This window comes from Penaeus vannamei, chromosome 34 (genome assembly GCF_042767895.1).
Source record: "Penaeus vannamei isolate JL-2024 chromosome 34, ASM4276789v1, whole genome shotgun sequence".
NCBI lineage: Eukaryota > Metazoa > Arthropoda > Malacostraca > Decapoda > Penaeidae > Penaeus > Penaeus vannamei.
Genome location: NC_091582.1, coordinates 13,205,837 through 13,217,715, shown reverse-complemented (window position 1 = coordinate 13,217,715; position 11,879 = coordinate 13,205,837). Strand labels below are relative to the sequence as shown.

Sequence of the window (11,879 nt, the reverse complement as noted above, 5' to 3'; positions counted from 1 at the left end):
TCAAAAGAACAGTAGCGACAGTTCAAAAGAACAGTAGCGACAGTTCAAAAGAACAGTAGCGACAGTTCAAAAGAACAGTAGTGACAGTTCAAAAGAACAGTAGTGACAGTTCAAAAGAACAGTAGTGACAGTTCAAAAGAACAGTAGTGACAGTTCAAAAGAACAGTAGTGACAGTTCAAAAGAACAGTAGTGACAGTTCAAAAGAACAGTAGCGACAGTTCAAAAGAACAGTAGTGACAGTTCAAAAGAACAGTAGTGACAGTTCAAAAGAACAGTAGTGACAGTTCAAAAGAACAGTAGTGACAGTTCAAAAGAACAGTAGTGACAGTTCAAAAGAACAGTAGTGACAGTTCAAAAGAACAGTAGTGACAGTTCAAAAGAACAGTAGTGACAGTTCAAAAGAACAGTAGCGACAGTTCAAAAGAACAGTAGTGACAGTTCAAAAGAACAGTAGTGACAGTTCAAAAGAACAGTAGTGACAGTTCAAAAGAACAGTAGTGACAGTTCAAAAGAACAGTAGTGACAGTTCAAAAGAACAGTAGCGACAGTTCAAAAGAACAGTAGTGACAGTTCAAAAGAACAGTAGTGACAGTTCAAAAGAACAGTAGTGACAGTTCAAAAGAACAGTAGTGACAGTTCAAAAGAACAGTAGCAACAGTTCAAAAGAACTTTAGTGACAGTCTGAGCAGTAATGACAGTTTGAGCAGTTGTGACAGTTCAAGCAGAAGTGAGAGTTTGAGCAGTAGTGACAGTTCAAGCAGAAGTGACAGTCTATGCAGAAGTGACGGTTCAAACAAACAAAAGTTACAGTTCAAATGAAGAGAAGTGACAGTCCAAGCAGTAGTGACAGATTTATTAGTATTGACAGTCTGATCAGAAGTGACAATAGTGACATTTTTGAGCAGTAGTGACAGTCCAAGCAGTAGTGACAGATTTATTAGTATTGACAGTCTGATCAGAAGTGACAATAGTGACATTTTTGAGCAGTAGTGACAGTCCAAGCAGTAGTGACAGATTTATTAGTATTGACAGTCTGATCAGAAGTGACAATAGTGACATTTTTGAGCAGTAGTGACAGTCCAAGCAGTAGTGACAGATTTATTAGTATTGACAGTCTGATCAGAAGTGACAATAGTGACATTTTTGAGCAGTAGTGACAGTCCAAGCAGTAGTGACAGTTCAAACGAACAGTAGTAACAGTTTGAACAATATTGATATTTCAAGCAGTAGTGTGACAGTCCAAGCAATACTAACAGTTCAAGAGAATGGTAGTGACAGTTCGAACAGAAGTGACAGCCCGAGCAGTTGTGACACTTCAAGGAAAAGTGATAGTCATAGTAGTAGTGAATGTTCAAAAAGAAGTGACAGTCTGATCAGCAGCGACAGTTCGAACAATAGTGACAGTTCATATAGTATTGACATTCCGAGCAGTTGTGACAGTTTGAGCAGTAGTAACAGTCCAACCACTAGTGACAGTTCGAGCATCAGTGACCGTTCGAGCAGTTGTGACAGTTTGTGCATTAGTAACAGTCAAAGCACTAGTAACAGTTCTAGCATAAGTGATATTCCGAGCACTTGTGACAGTTTGAGCCATAGTGACATTCTGAGCAGTAGTGACAGTTCAGGCTAGAACTGTCATTACTGTTCATTTTCAATGTTCGAGAAATGACCTACCGAGCAGTAGTGACATCTCGAGCAGAAGTGACAGCCCGAGCAAGTAATGACAGTTTGAGCAGAAGTGACAGTCCGAGCAGAAGTGACAGCCCGAGCAGTAATGACAGTTTGAGCAGAAGTGACAGTCTGAGCAGAAGTGACAGCCCGAGCAGTAATGACAGTTTGAGCAGAAGTGACAGTCTGAGCAGAAGTGACAGCCCGAGCAGTAATGACAGTTTGAGCAGAAGTGACAGTCTGAGCAGAAGTGACAGCCCGAGCAGTAATGACAGTTTGAGCAGAAGTGACAGTCTGAGCAGAAGTGACAGCCCGAGCAGTAATGACAGTTTGAGCAGAAGTGACAGTCCGAGCAGAAGTGACAGCCCGAGCAGTAATGACAGTTTGAGCAGAAGTGACAGTCTGAGCAGAAGTGACAGCCCGAGCAGTAATGACAGTTTGAGCAGAAGTGACAGTCTGAGCAGAAGTGACAGCCCGAGCAGTAATGACAGTTTGAGCAGAAGTGACAGTCTGAGCAGAAGTGACAGCCCAAGCAGTAATGACAGTTTGAGCAGAAGTGACAGTCTGAGCAGAAGTGACAGCCCGAGCAGTAATGACAGTTTGAGCAGAAGTGACAGTCTGAGCAGAAGTGACAGCCCGAGCAGTAATGACAGTTTGAGCAGAAGTGACAGTCTGAGCAGAAGTGACAGCCCGAGCAGTAATGACAGTTTGAGCAGAAGTGACAGTATGAACAGTGGTGACAGTCTGAGCAGTAGTGACAGTTCAAATGAACACTAGTAATAGTTCGTGCAGAAGTGACAGTTAATTAACAATTGTGACACTTCGAGCAGTAGTGACAGTTCAAGCAGAAGTAACAGTCCGAGCAGTGGTGACAGTCTGAGCAGAAGTGATAGTTTGAGCAGGACAGAGCAGTAGTGCATGTTCAAATTAACAGTAGTGACAGTTCGAGCAGTAGTGACAGTTTGAGCAGAAATGACAGTTTGAGCAGTAGTAACAGACCGAACAGTAGTGACAGGTTTAGCACAAGTGACAGTCTGAGCAGTAGTGAAGTATCAATCGAACAGTAGTAACAGTTCAGGCAGTAGTGACAATTGGAACGAACACCAGTGATAGTTCGAGCACTAGTGACAATTGGAACGAACACTAGTGATAGTTCGAGCAGAAGTGACAGTCTGAGTAGAAGTGACAGTCTGAACAGTAATGACAGTTCAAATTAACAGTAGTGACAGTTTGAGCAGTAGTGACTGCAAATGAACAATAGTGACAGTTTGAGCAGTATTTACAGTCCGAATAAGCAACAGTGACAGTTCAAAAGAGCAGTAGTGACAGTCTAAGCAGTAGTGAAGGTTCAAATGAACAGTAGTGACAGTTCAAGCAGTAGTGACAATCCAAGTAGAAGTTACAGTCTGAGCAGTATTCTTCAAGCAATAGTGACATTTCAAGCAGAAGTGACATTCCGACCAGTAGTGACATTTCAAATGAACAGTAGTGGCAGTTGATATGAACAATATTGACATTTCAAGCAGAAGTGACTGTCCGAGCAGACGTGACAGTCCAAGCAGTAGTGACATTTCAAATAAACAGTAGTGACAGTCCGAGCAGAAGTTACATTCTAAGCAGTAATGACTGTTTAAGCAATAGTGACAGTTCAAGCAGATGTGACAGTCCAACCAGTAGTGACATTTCAAACGAACAGTAGTGACAGTTGAAATGAACAATAATGACATTTCAAGCAGTAGTGACAGTCCGAGCAGTAGTGACAGGTTTAGCACAAGTGACAATCTGAGCAGAAGTGACAGTCCGAGCAACAATGACAGTTCAAACGGACAGTAGTGACAGTTCAAGCAGGAGTGATAGTCCAAGCAAAAATAACAGTCTGAGTAGTAGTAGTATTAACAATAGTAACAGTTCAAACAAAGAATAGTGACAGTTCGAGCAGAAGTGGGTCCAAGCAGTTGTGACAGTTCGAGCAGAAGTGTTCGAGTAGTAATGACAGTTCGATCAAAAGTGCCAGTCTGACCAGTAGTGACAGTTCATGAGAACATTAGTGAAGTGATAGTTCAAGAGAACATTAGTGAAGTGACAGTTCAAACATAAGTGACAGTCTCTGCAGTAGTGACAGTTCAAGCAGAAATCACAGTGCAATCATTAGTGACAGTTCGAACAGCAGTAACAGTTCAAGCAGTAGTGACAGTTTGACCGGTATTGACAGTAGTGACAGTCCGAGCAGTAGTGATAGTTCAAGCAGTAGTGACAGTCTGAGCAGTAGTGACAGTTCGAACATCAGTGACCCTTCGAGCAGCTCTGACACTTCAAAGAAAAGTGACAATCCTAGCAGTTGTGACAGTTCAAGCAGAAGTAGTTTGAACAGTAGTGACAGTTTTAGCAGTAGTGACAGTCCGAGCAGTAGTGACAGTTCATATAGTATTGACTGAGCAGAAGTGATAGTCAGAGCATTAGTGGAAGTTCAAATGAACAGTAGTGGCAGATCGAGCAGTAGTGACAGGTTTTAGTGGAAGTGACAGTCCAAGCAGTAGTTCCATTTCAAAAGTAGTGACAGTTCGAGCAAAAGTGACAGTCCAAGCAGTAGTTCCATTTCAAAAGTAGTGACAGTTCGAGCAAAAGTGACAGTCCAAGCAGTAGTTCCATTTCAAAAGTAGTGACAGTTCGAGCAAAAGTGACAGTCCAAGCAGTAGTTCCATTTCAAAAGTAGTGACAGTTCGAGCAAAAGTGACAGTCCAAGCAGTAATGACAGTTCAAATGAACAGTAATGACACTTCGAGCAGCAATGACAGTTCAAGCAGTAGTGACATTTCAAACATTAAGATGAGACAGTTAAGATGAAAAGTAGTGACAGTTGAAACGAACAGCAGTGACAGTTCGAGCAATGATACTAGTTCAGTTCGAGCAGTTGTGACAGTTTGAGCAGCAGTGACAGTTCAAATGAACAATAGTAACAGATTGAGCAGAAGTTATAGTCCGAGCAATAGTGACAGTTTAAATGAACAATTGTGACACTTCGAGCAGCAATGACAGTTCAAGCATTTTGAGCAGTACTGACAGTTCAAAAAAACAGTAGTGACAGTTCGAACAGAAGTGATAGTCTTCAGCAGTAATGACAGTTCAAACAGTACTGACAGTTTGAGCAGAATTTACAGTCCGAACGACCAACATTGACATTTCAAAAGAGCAATAGTGACAGTTCAAGCAGAAGTGACAGTAGTGAAGGTTCATACGAACAGTAGTGACAGTTTGAACAGTGGTGACAGTTCGAGCAGTATTTACAGTCCAAACAACCAACGTTGACATTTCAAAAGAGCAATAGTGACAGTTCAAGCAGAAGTGACAGTCCAGGCAGTAGTGAAGGTTCAAATAGACAGTAGTGACAGTTTGAGCAGTGTGTCATTTCGAACAGAATTGACATCCTGAGGAATATTGACAGTCAAGGCAGTAGTGACAGTTCAACCAGCAGTGACAATTCGAGCAGAAGTGACAGTCCAACCAGTAGTGACTGTTCAAGTAATAGTGATAGTTCATGCAGAAGTGACAGTCCAAGCAATGGTGACAGTCCGAGGAGAATTGACAGTCTGAGCAGTAATGACATTTCAAATGAACAGTAATGACAGTTGAAGTGAACATTAGTGACATTAGAAATGAACAATATTGACATTTCAAGCAGTAGTGATAGTTCAAATGAAAAGTAGTGACAGTTCGAGTAGAAGTGACAGTCCAAGCAGAAGTGACAGTCAGAGCAGTAGTTACATTTCAAACGAACAGTAGTGACAGTTTGAGCAGAAGTGATAGTCCAACCAGAAGTGACAATCTGAGTAGTAGTGACAGTTCAAATAAATAGTAGGGACACTTTGAGCAGTAATGACAGTTCAAGCAGTACTCACAGTTAGACCAGAAGTGACAGTTCGAGAAGATGTGACAGTCCGATGGGTAGTGACATTTCAAAACGAACAGTAGTGACAGTTAAAACGAAAAGTAGTGACAGTTCATAGTTACACTCTGAACAAGCAACAGTGACGGTTCAAATGAGCAGAAGTGACAGTCCGAGCAGTAATGACAGTTCAAACGAAGAAGCAGAAGTGAGTCCGAGCAGTTGTGACAGTTCGAGTAGAAATGACAGACCGAGCAGTAGTGAGATTTCAAATGAACAGTAGTGACAGTTGAAATGAACAACAGTGACATTTCAAGCAGTAGTGAGAGTTTGAGCAAAAGTGACAATCTGAGCAGTATTGACAGTTCGAGCAGAAGTGACAGTCAGAGCAGAAGTGAAATTTCAAACAAACAGTAGTGACAGTCAAAACGAAAAGTTGTTACAGGTGAAATGAACAGCAGTGACAATTTGAGCAGTTGTAACAGTTTGAGCAGAAGTGACATTCCGAGCAGAAGTGACAGTCCGAACAGTAGTGGCAGTTCAAACAGTAGTGACAGTTTGAACAGTAGTGACAGTCCGAGTAGGAGTGACAGTTCAAGCAGAGGTGACAGTCCAAGCAAATGACAGTTCAAACAAACAATAGTGACAGTCCGAGCAGTCCTAGCAGTAATGACAGTTCAAGCTGAAGTCACAGTCCGATCAGTATAATTCAAACAGTAGTGACAGTTCAAGCAGAAGTTACAGTGTGAGCAGTAGTGACAGTTCAAACATAAGTGACAGTCCAAGCAAATGACAGTTCAAACAAACAGTAGTGACAGTTCAAGCAGTAGTGACAGTTCATATAGTAGTGACAGTCCAAGCAGTGGTGACAGTTTGAGCATCAGTGACTGTTCGAGCAGTTGTGACACTTCAAAGAAAAGTGACAGTCCTAGCAGTAGTGACAGGTCAAGCAGAAGTCACAGTTCGAACAGTATTGACAGTCTGAGCAGTAGTGACATATCGATTATCAATGACCATTCAAGCAGTTGTGACAGTCCAAGTTCTTGTGACCATTCGAGCAGTTATTGCAGTTCTGTCTGAGCAGTGACAGTCTGAGCAGGTTACAGTTCAAATGAACCATAGTGACAGTTAGAGCAGAAGTGACAGTTCAAATGAACCGTAGTGACAGAGCAGAAGTGACAGCCTGAGCAGTAATGACGGTTCAAGCAGTAGTGACAGTTCATACGAATTATAGTGACTGTTCAAACAGTAGTGACACCAAGCAGAAGTGACTGTCTGAGCAGAAGTGACAGTTCAAATGAACCATGGTGACAGTTGGGGCAGAAGTGAGAGTCCGAGCAGAAGTGACAGGCCGAGCAGTTGTCACAGTTCAAAGGACCAGTGACAGTTCGAGCTAGGACTGTCGGTACTGTGTTTTAAATGTCATTACAGAAGTGACACAAGCAGTAGTGACAGTTTGAGTTGTAGTGACAGTCCGAGCAGTAGTGACAGTTCAAGTGAAAGTGACAGTTAATATGAACTGTAGTGACAATTAGAGCAGAAGTGACAGTCTGAGCAGAAGTGACAGTTCGAGCTAGAACTGTTGCTACTGTTAGTTTCAAATGTCACTACAGAAGTGACAGTTCGAGCTAGAACTGTTGCTACTGTTAGTTTCAAATGTCACTACAGAAGTGACAGTTCGAGCTAGAACTGTTGCTACTGTTAGTTTCAAATGTCACTACAGAAGTGACAGTTCGAGCAGTAGTGATGTCTGAGAAGTAATGACTTCAAATGAACAGCAGTGACAGTTTGAGCACTAGTGACAGTCCAGGCAGTAGTGACAGTCTGAGTAGTGACAGTTCTAGAAGAAGTGACATTTCAAGCACTATTGATAGTTCGAGCAGTAGTGACAGTCACAGCAGAGTGACAGTTCAAGCAGTTGTGACAGTCCGAGCAATAGTGACAGTCCAAGAAGTAGTGACAGTTCAAGTATTTTTGACAGTTCGAGCAGAAGTGACAGACCAAGCAGTAGTGACAGTTGAAATGAACAGTAGTGACAGTTCGAGCAGTAGTGACAGTTCAAGCAGAAGTGACAGTCTGAGCAGTAGTGACAGTTCAAGCAATAGTGACAGTTCAAACGAACAATGGTGACAGTTCAAACAGTAGTGACAGTTTGAGCAAAAGTGAGTCTCAGCAGTAGTTATAGTTGAAATGAACAGTTGTGACATTTCAAGCGAACAAAAGTGACAGTCCGAGAAGTAGTGACAGTTCAAACGAATAGTAGTGACAGTTCAAACAGTAGTGACGGTTTGAGCAGTAGTGACAGTCCAAGCAGAAGTGACAATTCAAACATACTGTAGTGACAGTTAGAGTAGAAGTGACAGCCAAGCAGTTGTGACAGTTCAAAGGACCAGTAGTGACAGTTCAAACTGTTGTTGCAGTTTGAGTAATAGTGGCAGTCTGAGCACTAGTGATAGTTTGAGCAAAAGTTACAGTCCGAGTAGTAGTGATAGTTCATACGAATAGTAGTGACAGTTCGAATAGTAGTGACAGTTCAAGTGGAAGTGACATTTCATATTTATAGTGACAGTTCGAGCAATAGTCAGTCTGAGTAGTGACAGTTTAAGTAGTATTGAGAATCTGAGCAGAAGTGAGAGTTTGAGCACTAGTGACAGTCCAAGCAGTAGTGACATTCCGAGAAGTAGTGACAATTCTTGAAATGACGTTTCATGCACTAGTGACAGTTCAAGCAGTTGTGATAGTCCGAGAAGTGACAGTTTGAGCAAGTGACAGTTTAAGCAGAAGTGACAGACCGAGCAGTAGTGACAGTTGAAATGAACAGTAGTGACAGTTCGAGCAGTAGTGACAGTTCGAGCAGTAGTGACAGTTTGAGCAGTAGTGATAATGTGAGCAGAATTGACAGACCAAGCAGTAGTGAGAGTTTATTAACAGTAGTGACAGTTTGAGCAGTAGTGAAAGTTCGAGCAAAAGTGACAGTCTGAATGGTAGTGACATTTCAAACAAACAGTAGTGACAGTTTGAGCATAAGTGACATTCTGAGCATAAGTGACAGACCGAGCAGTAGTGACAGTTGAAATGATCAGTAGTGACAGTTCAAGCAAAAGTGACAGTCTGAGCAGTATTGACATTTCAAACGAACATTAGTGACAATTTGAGCAGTAATGACAGTGAGAGCAAAAGTGACAGTCCAAACGAGCAACAGTGACAGTTCAAATGAGCAGTAGTGACAGTTTGAGCAGTAGTGTCAGTTCAAGCAGTAGTGACAGTTCTAACGAATAGTTGTGACACTTTGAGCAGAAGTTACTTTCTGAGCAGTAGTGACAGTTCAAACAAATAGTAGTGACAGTTCGAGCATAAGTGACATTCCAAGCATAGGAGTGACAGACTGAGCAGTACTGACAGTTCAAATGAAAAGTTCAAAGAGTAGTAACAGTTTGAGCAGTAGTTACAGTCCGAACAAGCAACGGTGACAGTCCGAGCAGTAGTGACAGTTCAAATGAAGGAAAGTGACAGTTTAAGCAGAAGTGACAGTCCAAGTAAGTGACAGTTCAAACGAACAGTAGTTACAGTTCGAGCAGAAGTGATAGTCCGAGCATAAGTGACAATATAAGCAGTATTGACAGTTTAAATGGACAGCAGTGACACTTCGAGCAGTAGTGACAATTCTAGCAGAAGTGACAGCCTGAGCAGTGGTGACAGTCCAAGCAGAAGTGACAACTGGAGAAGTGACAGTACAAGCAATAGTGACAGTTAAAATGAAATGTAATGACAGTTGAAACAAACAGCAGTGACAGTTCGAGCAGTAATTCCAGTTCTAGTAATAGTGACAGTTCAAGCAGAAATGACAGTCCGAGCAGTAGTGACAGTTCAAACGAGCAGTAGTGACAGTTCGAGCAGAAGTGACATTCTGAGCATTTGAGACCATTCATGCAGTTGTGACAGTTCGAGCATTAGTGGCAGTCCAAGCACTAGTGACAGTTCAAGCATAAGTATTGATAGTCCAAGCAGCTGTGACAGTTCGAACAGCAGTGACAGTCAAAACACTAGTGACAGTTTGAGCACAAGTGACCGTTCAAGCAGAAATGATAATCTGAGCAGTTGTGACAGTATGAGCAGTATTGGCAGTTCAAGCATTAGTGACAGTCTGAGCAGTAGTGACAGTTTGAGCAGAAGTTACAGTTCAAGAAGTAGTTCATACAGTTCAAGCACTAGTGAAAGTTCAAGCAGAAGTGCCAGTCTGTGCAGTAGTGACAGTTCAAACGAAATGTAGTGACAGTTCGAGCAGAAGTGACAGTCCAAGCAGTAGTGACAGTTCGAATAGAAGTGACAGTCCGAGCAGAAATGTCAGTCTGAGTAGTGGCAGCTCGAGCATAGGTGACAGTCCGAGCAGTAATGTCAGTTCAAACAGTATTGAGAGTCTGAGCAGTAGTGACAGTTCAAGCATTTGTGACCGTTCGAGCATAAGTGACCGTTCATGCAGTTATGACAGTCCGAGCAATAGTGACAGTCCCAGCACTAGTGACAGTTTGAGTGTTAATGACCGTTCGAGTACAAGTGATAATCTCAGCAGTTGTGACAGTTTGAGCAGTAATGACAGTCCGAGCAGCAGTGAGAGTTCTAGCAGAAGTGACCATTCGAGCAGTTGTGGTAGTTTGAGCATTAGTGACACTCTGAGCACTAGTGACAGTTCAAGCAAAAGTTGCAGTCTGAGCAGTGGTGACAGTTCATACAGTATTGTTAGTCCAAGCAGTTGTGACAGTTCAAGCAATAGTGACAGTCAAAGCACTAGTGACAATTTAAGCATAAGTGACCATTCGAGCAGAAGTGATTTTCCGAGTAGTAACAACATGAGCAGTAGTTGTAGTTCGAGCATTAGTGACAGTCTGAGTAGTAGTGACGGTTCGAGCAGAAGTTACAATCCAAGCAGTAGTGACAGTTCGAGCAGAAATTATATTTCAAATGAACTGTAGTGAGTAGAAGTGACGGTTCGAGCAGTAGTGACAGAGCAGAAGTGAAAATATGAGCAGTAGTGACAGTTCAAACTAACAGTAGTGATATTTTGAGCAGAATTGACAGTTCAAGCAGTTGTGACAGTTCGAGCAGTAGTGATAGTTCGACCAGTAGTGACAGGCTGAGCAGTAGTGACAGTTCGAACAGCTGTGACAGATCGAGTAAAAATAACTACACGATCAGTAGTGACAGTTCAAGCAGTAGTAACAGTATGGGCAGTAGTGATAGTTCAGGCAGTAGTGACAATTTGAGCTGTAGTGATAGTTCTAGCAGTAATAACAGCTCAAGCAATAATGACATCACGAGAAGTAGTGACAGTTCAAGCAATAGTAACAGTTTGGGCAGTAGAAACAATCCGAACAGTAGTGACAGTTGCAGCAGTTGTGGTAGTATGGGCAGTAGTGAGTTCAAATTCAAATTATTTTTTTGCCATCAGTGGTACATACATTTGCATCAGTTACAGTGACATTAAACACATTGGTAAGCATGGCTGAGCCTTTTGAGGAATGTGTGTCTCTTAAAAGGCAACAATGGAAAATACATTATTTTAGATGAGGAAGTTTAAGAATATAGATGATTAGTACTATAGTTTGCCATGGCATAAACTATACATGTATTTATTCGTGATTGCAGATCACTTTAGAACAAACAAATGAATTTATTTATTATTTTTTTTATTATTATATATATATATTTTTTTACACAAATACAACACAATAAGAAATGAAAAGTACTGAAAAAAGCATGCAATATAAATAAGATTCTAGGAAGAATCTCGTTTGAAGCTGCCAACAGTGGCTTTGGAAGTCATTGACTGAAGTAAGCCATTCCATATTTTTACACCTTGGGTCTGTATCAAAGCTTTTGACCTGATCTCATAGGAATTTCTGTCTGTTACTGTTGCATAATGAATAATTGGCATTGACTTGGAAATGAAAAATAACATCACCACTAGAGTCTCAATGCTGCTTGAACTGTCTCTACTGCTTGGAGTGTCACTTCTGCTCAGCCTGCCACTAATGCTCGGACTGTCATTAATCCTCGGACTGTCACTACAGCTCCGATTTACCCTTCTTTTCATTTGAACTGTCACTGGTGCTTGAACTTTCACTACTGTTCCAACTGTCACTACTTCTTGAACTGTCTCTACTGCTCAAGCTGTCACTACTGTTCATTTGAATTGTCACTACTGCTCATACTGTCACTACTACTCGGACTGTCACTACTGCTCGACCTGTCATTGCTGCTCAGACTGTCACTACTGCTTGAACTGTCATTACTGATTATTTGAACTCTTACTACTGCTCACTCACTACT

General features: G+C 41.7%; 3 protein-coding genes across 3 annotated transcripts; all 3 read left to right on the top strand.

Annotated features, from left to right (window-relative positions):
• Positions 1–3,379: 3,379 nt before the first annotated feature.
• LOC138859238 (dentin sialophosphoprotein-like) lies at positions 3,380–5,835 on the top strand. Its single transcript, XM_070113452.1, has 6 exons — positions 3,380–3,498; positions 3,783–4,027; positions 4,149–4,255; positions 4,810–4,910; positions 5,085–5,263; positions 5,696–5,835. The coding sequence occupies exons 1-6, from the start codon at positions 3,380–3,382 to the stop codon at positions 5,833–5,835; spliced, it is 891 nt and encodes a 296-aa protein (XP_069969553.1).
• Positions 5,836–7,322: 1,487 nt separating this feature from the next.
• LOC138859237 (dentin sialophosphoprotein-like) lies at positions 7,323–8,497 on the top strand. The gene is made up of 4 exons (XM_070113451.1): positions 7,323–7,678; positions 7,973–8,025; positions 8,116–8,232; positions 8,334–8,497. The coding sequence occupies exons 1-4, from the start codon at positions 7,323–7,325 to the stop codon at positions 8,495–8,497; spliced, it is 690 nt and encodes a 229-aa protein (XP_069969552.1).
• An 820-nt stretch (positions 8,498–9,317) lies between these two features.
• On the top strand, positions 9,318–11,218 carry LOC138859236 (dentin sialophosphoprotein-like). The gene is made up of 5 exons (XM_070113450.1): positions 9,318–9,430; positions 9,486–9,712; positions 9,753–10,518; positions 10,620–10,963; positions 11,196–11,218. The coding sequence occupies exons 1-5, from the start codon at positions 9,318–9,320 to the stop codon at positions 11,216–11,218; spliced, it is 1,473 nt and encodes a 490-aa protein (XP_069969551.1).
• Positions 11,219–11,879: the final 661 nt, after the last annotated feature.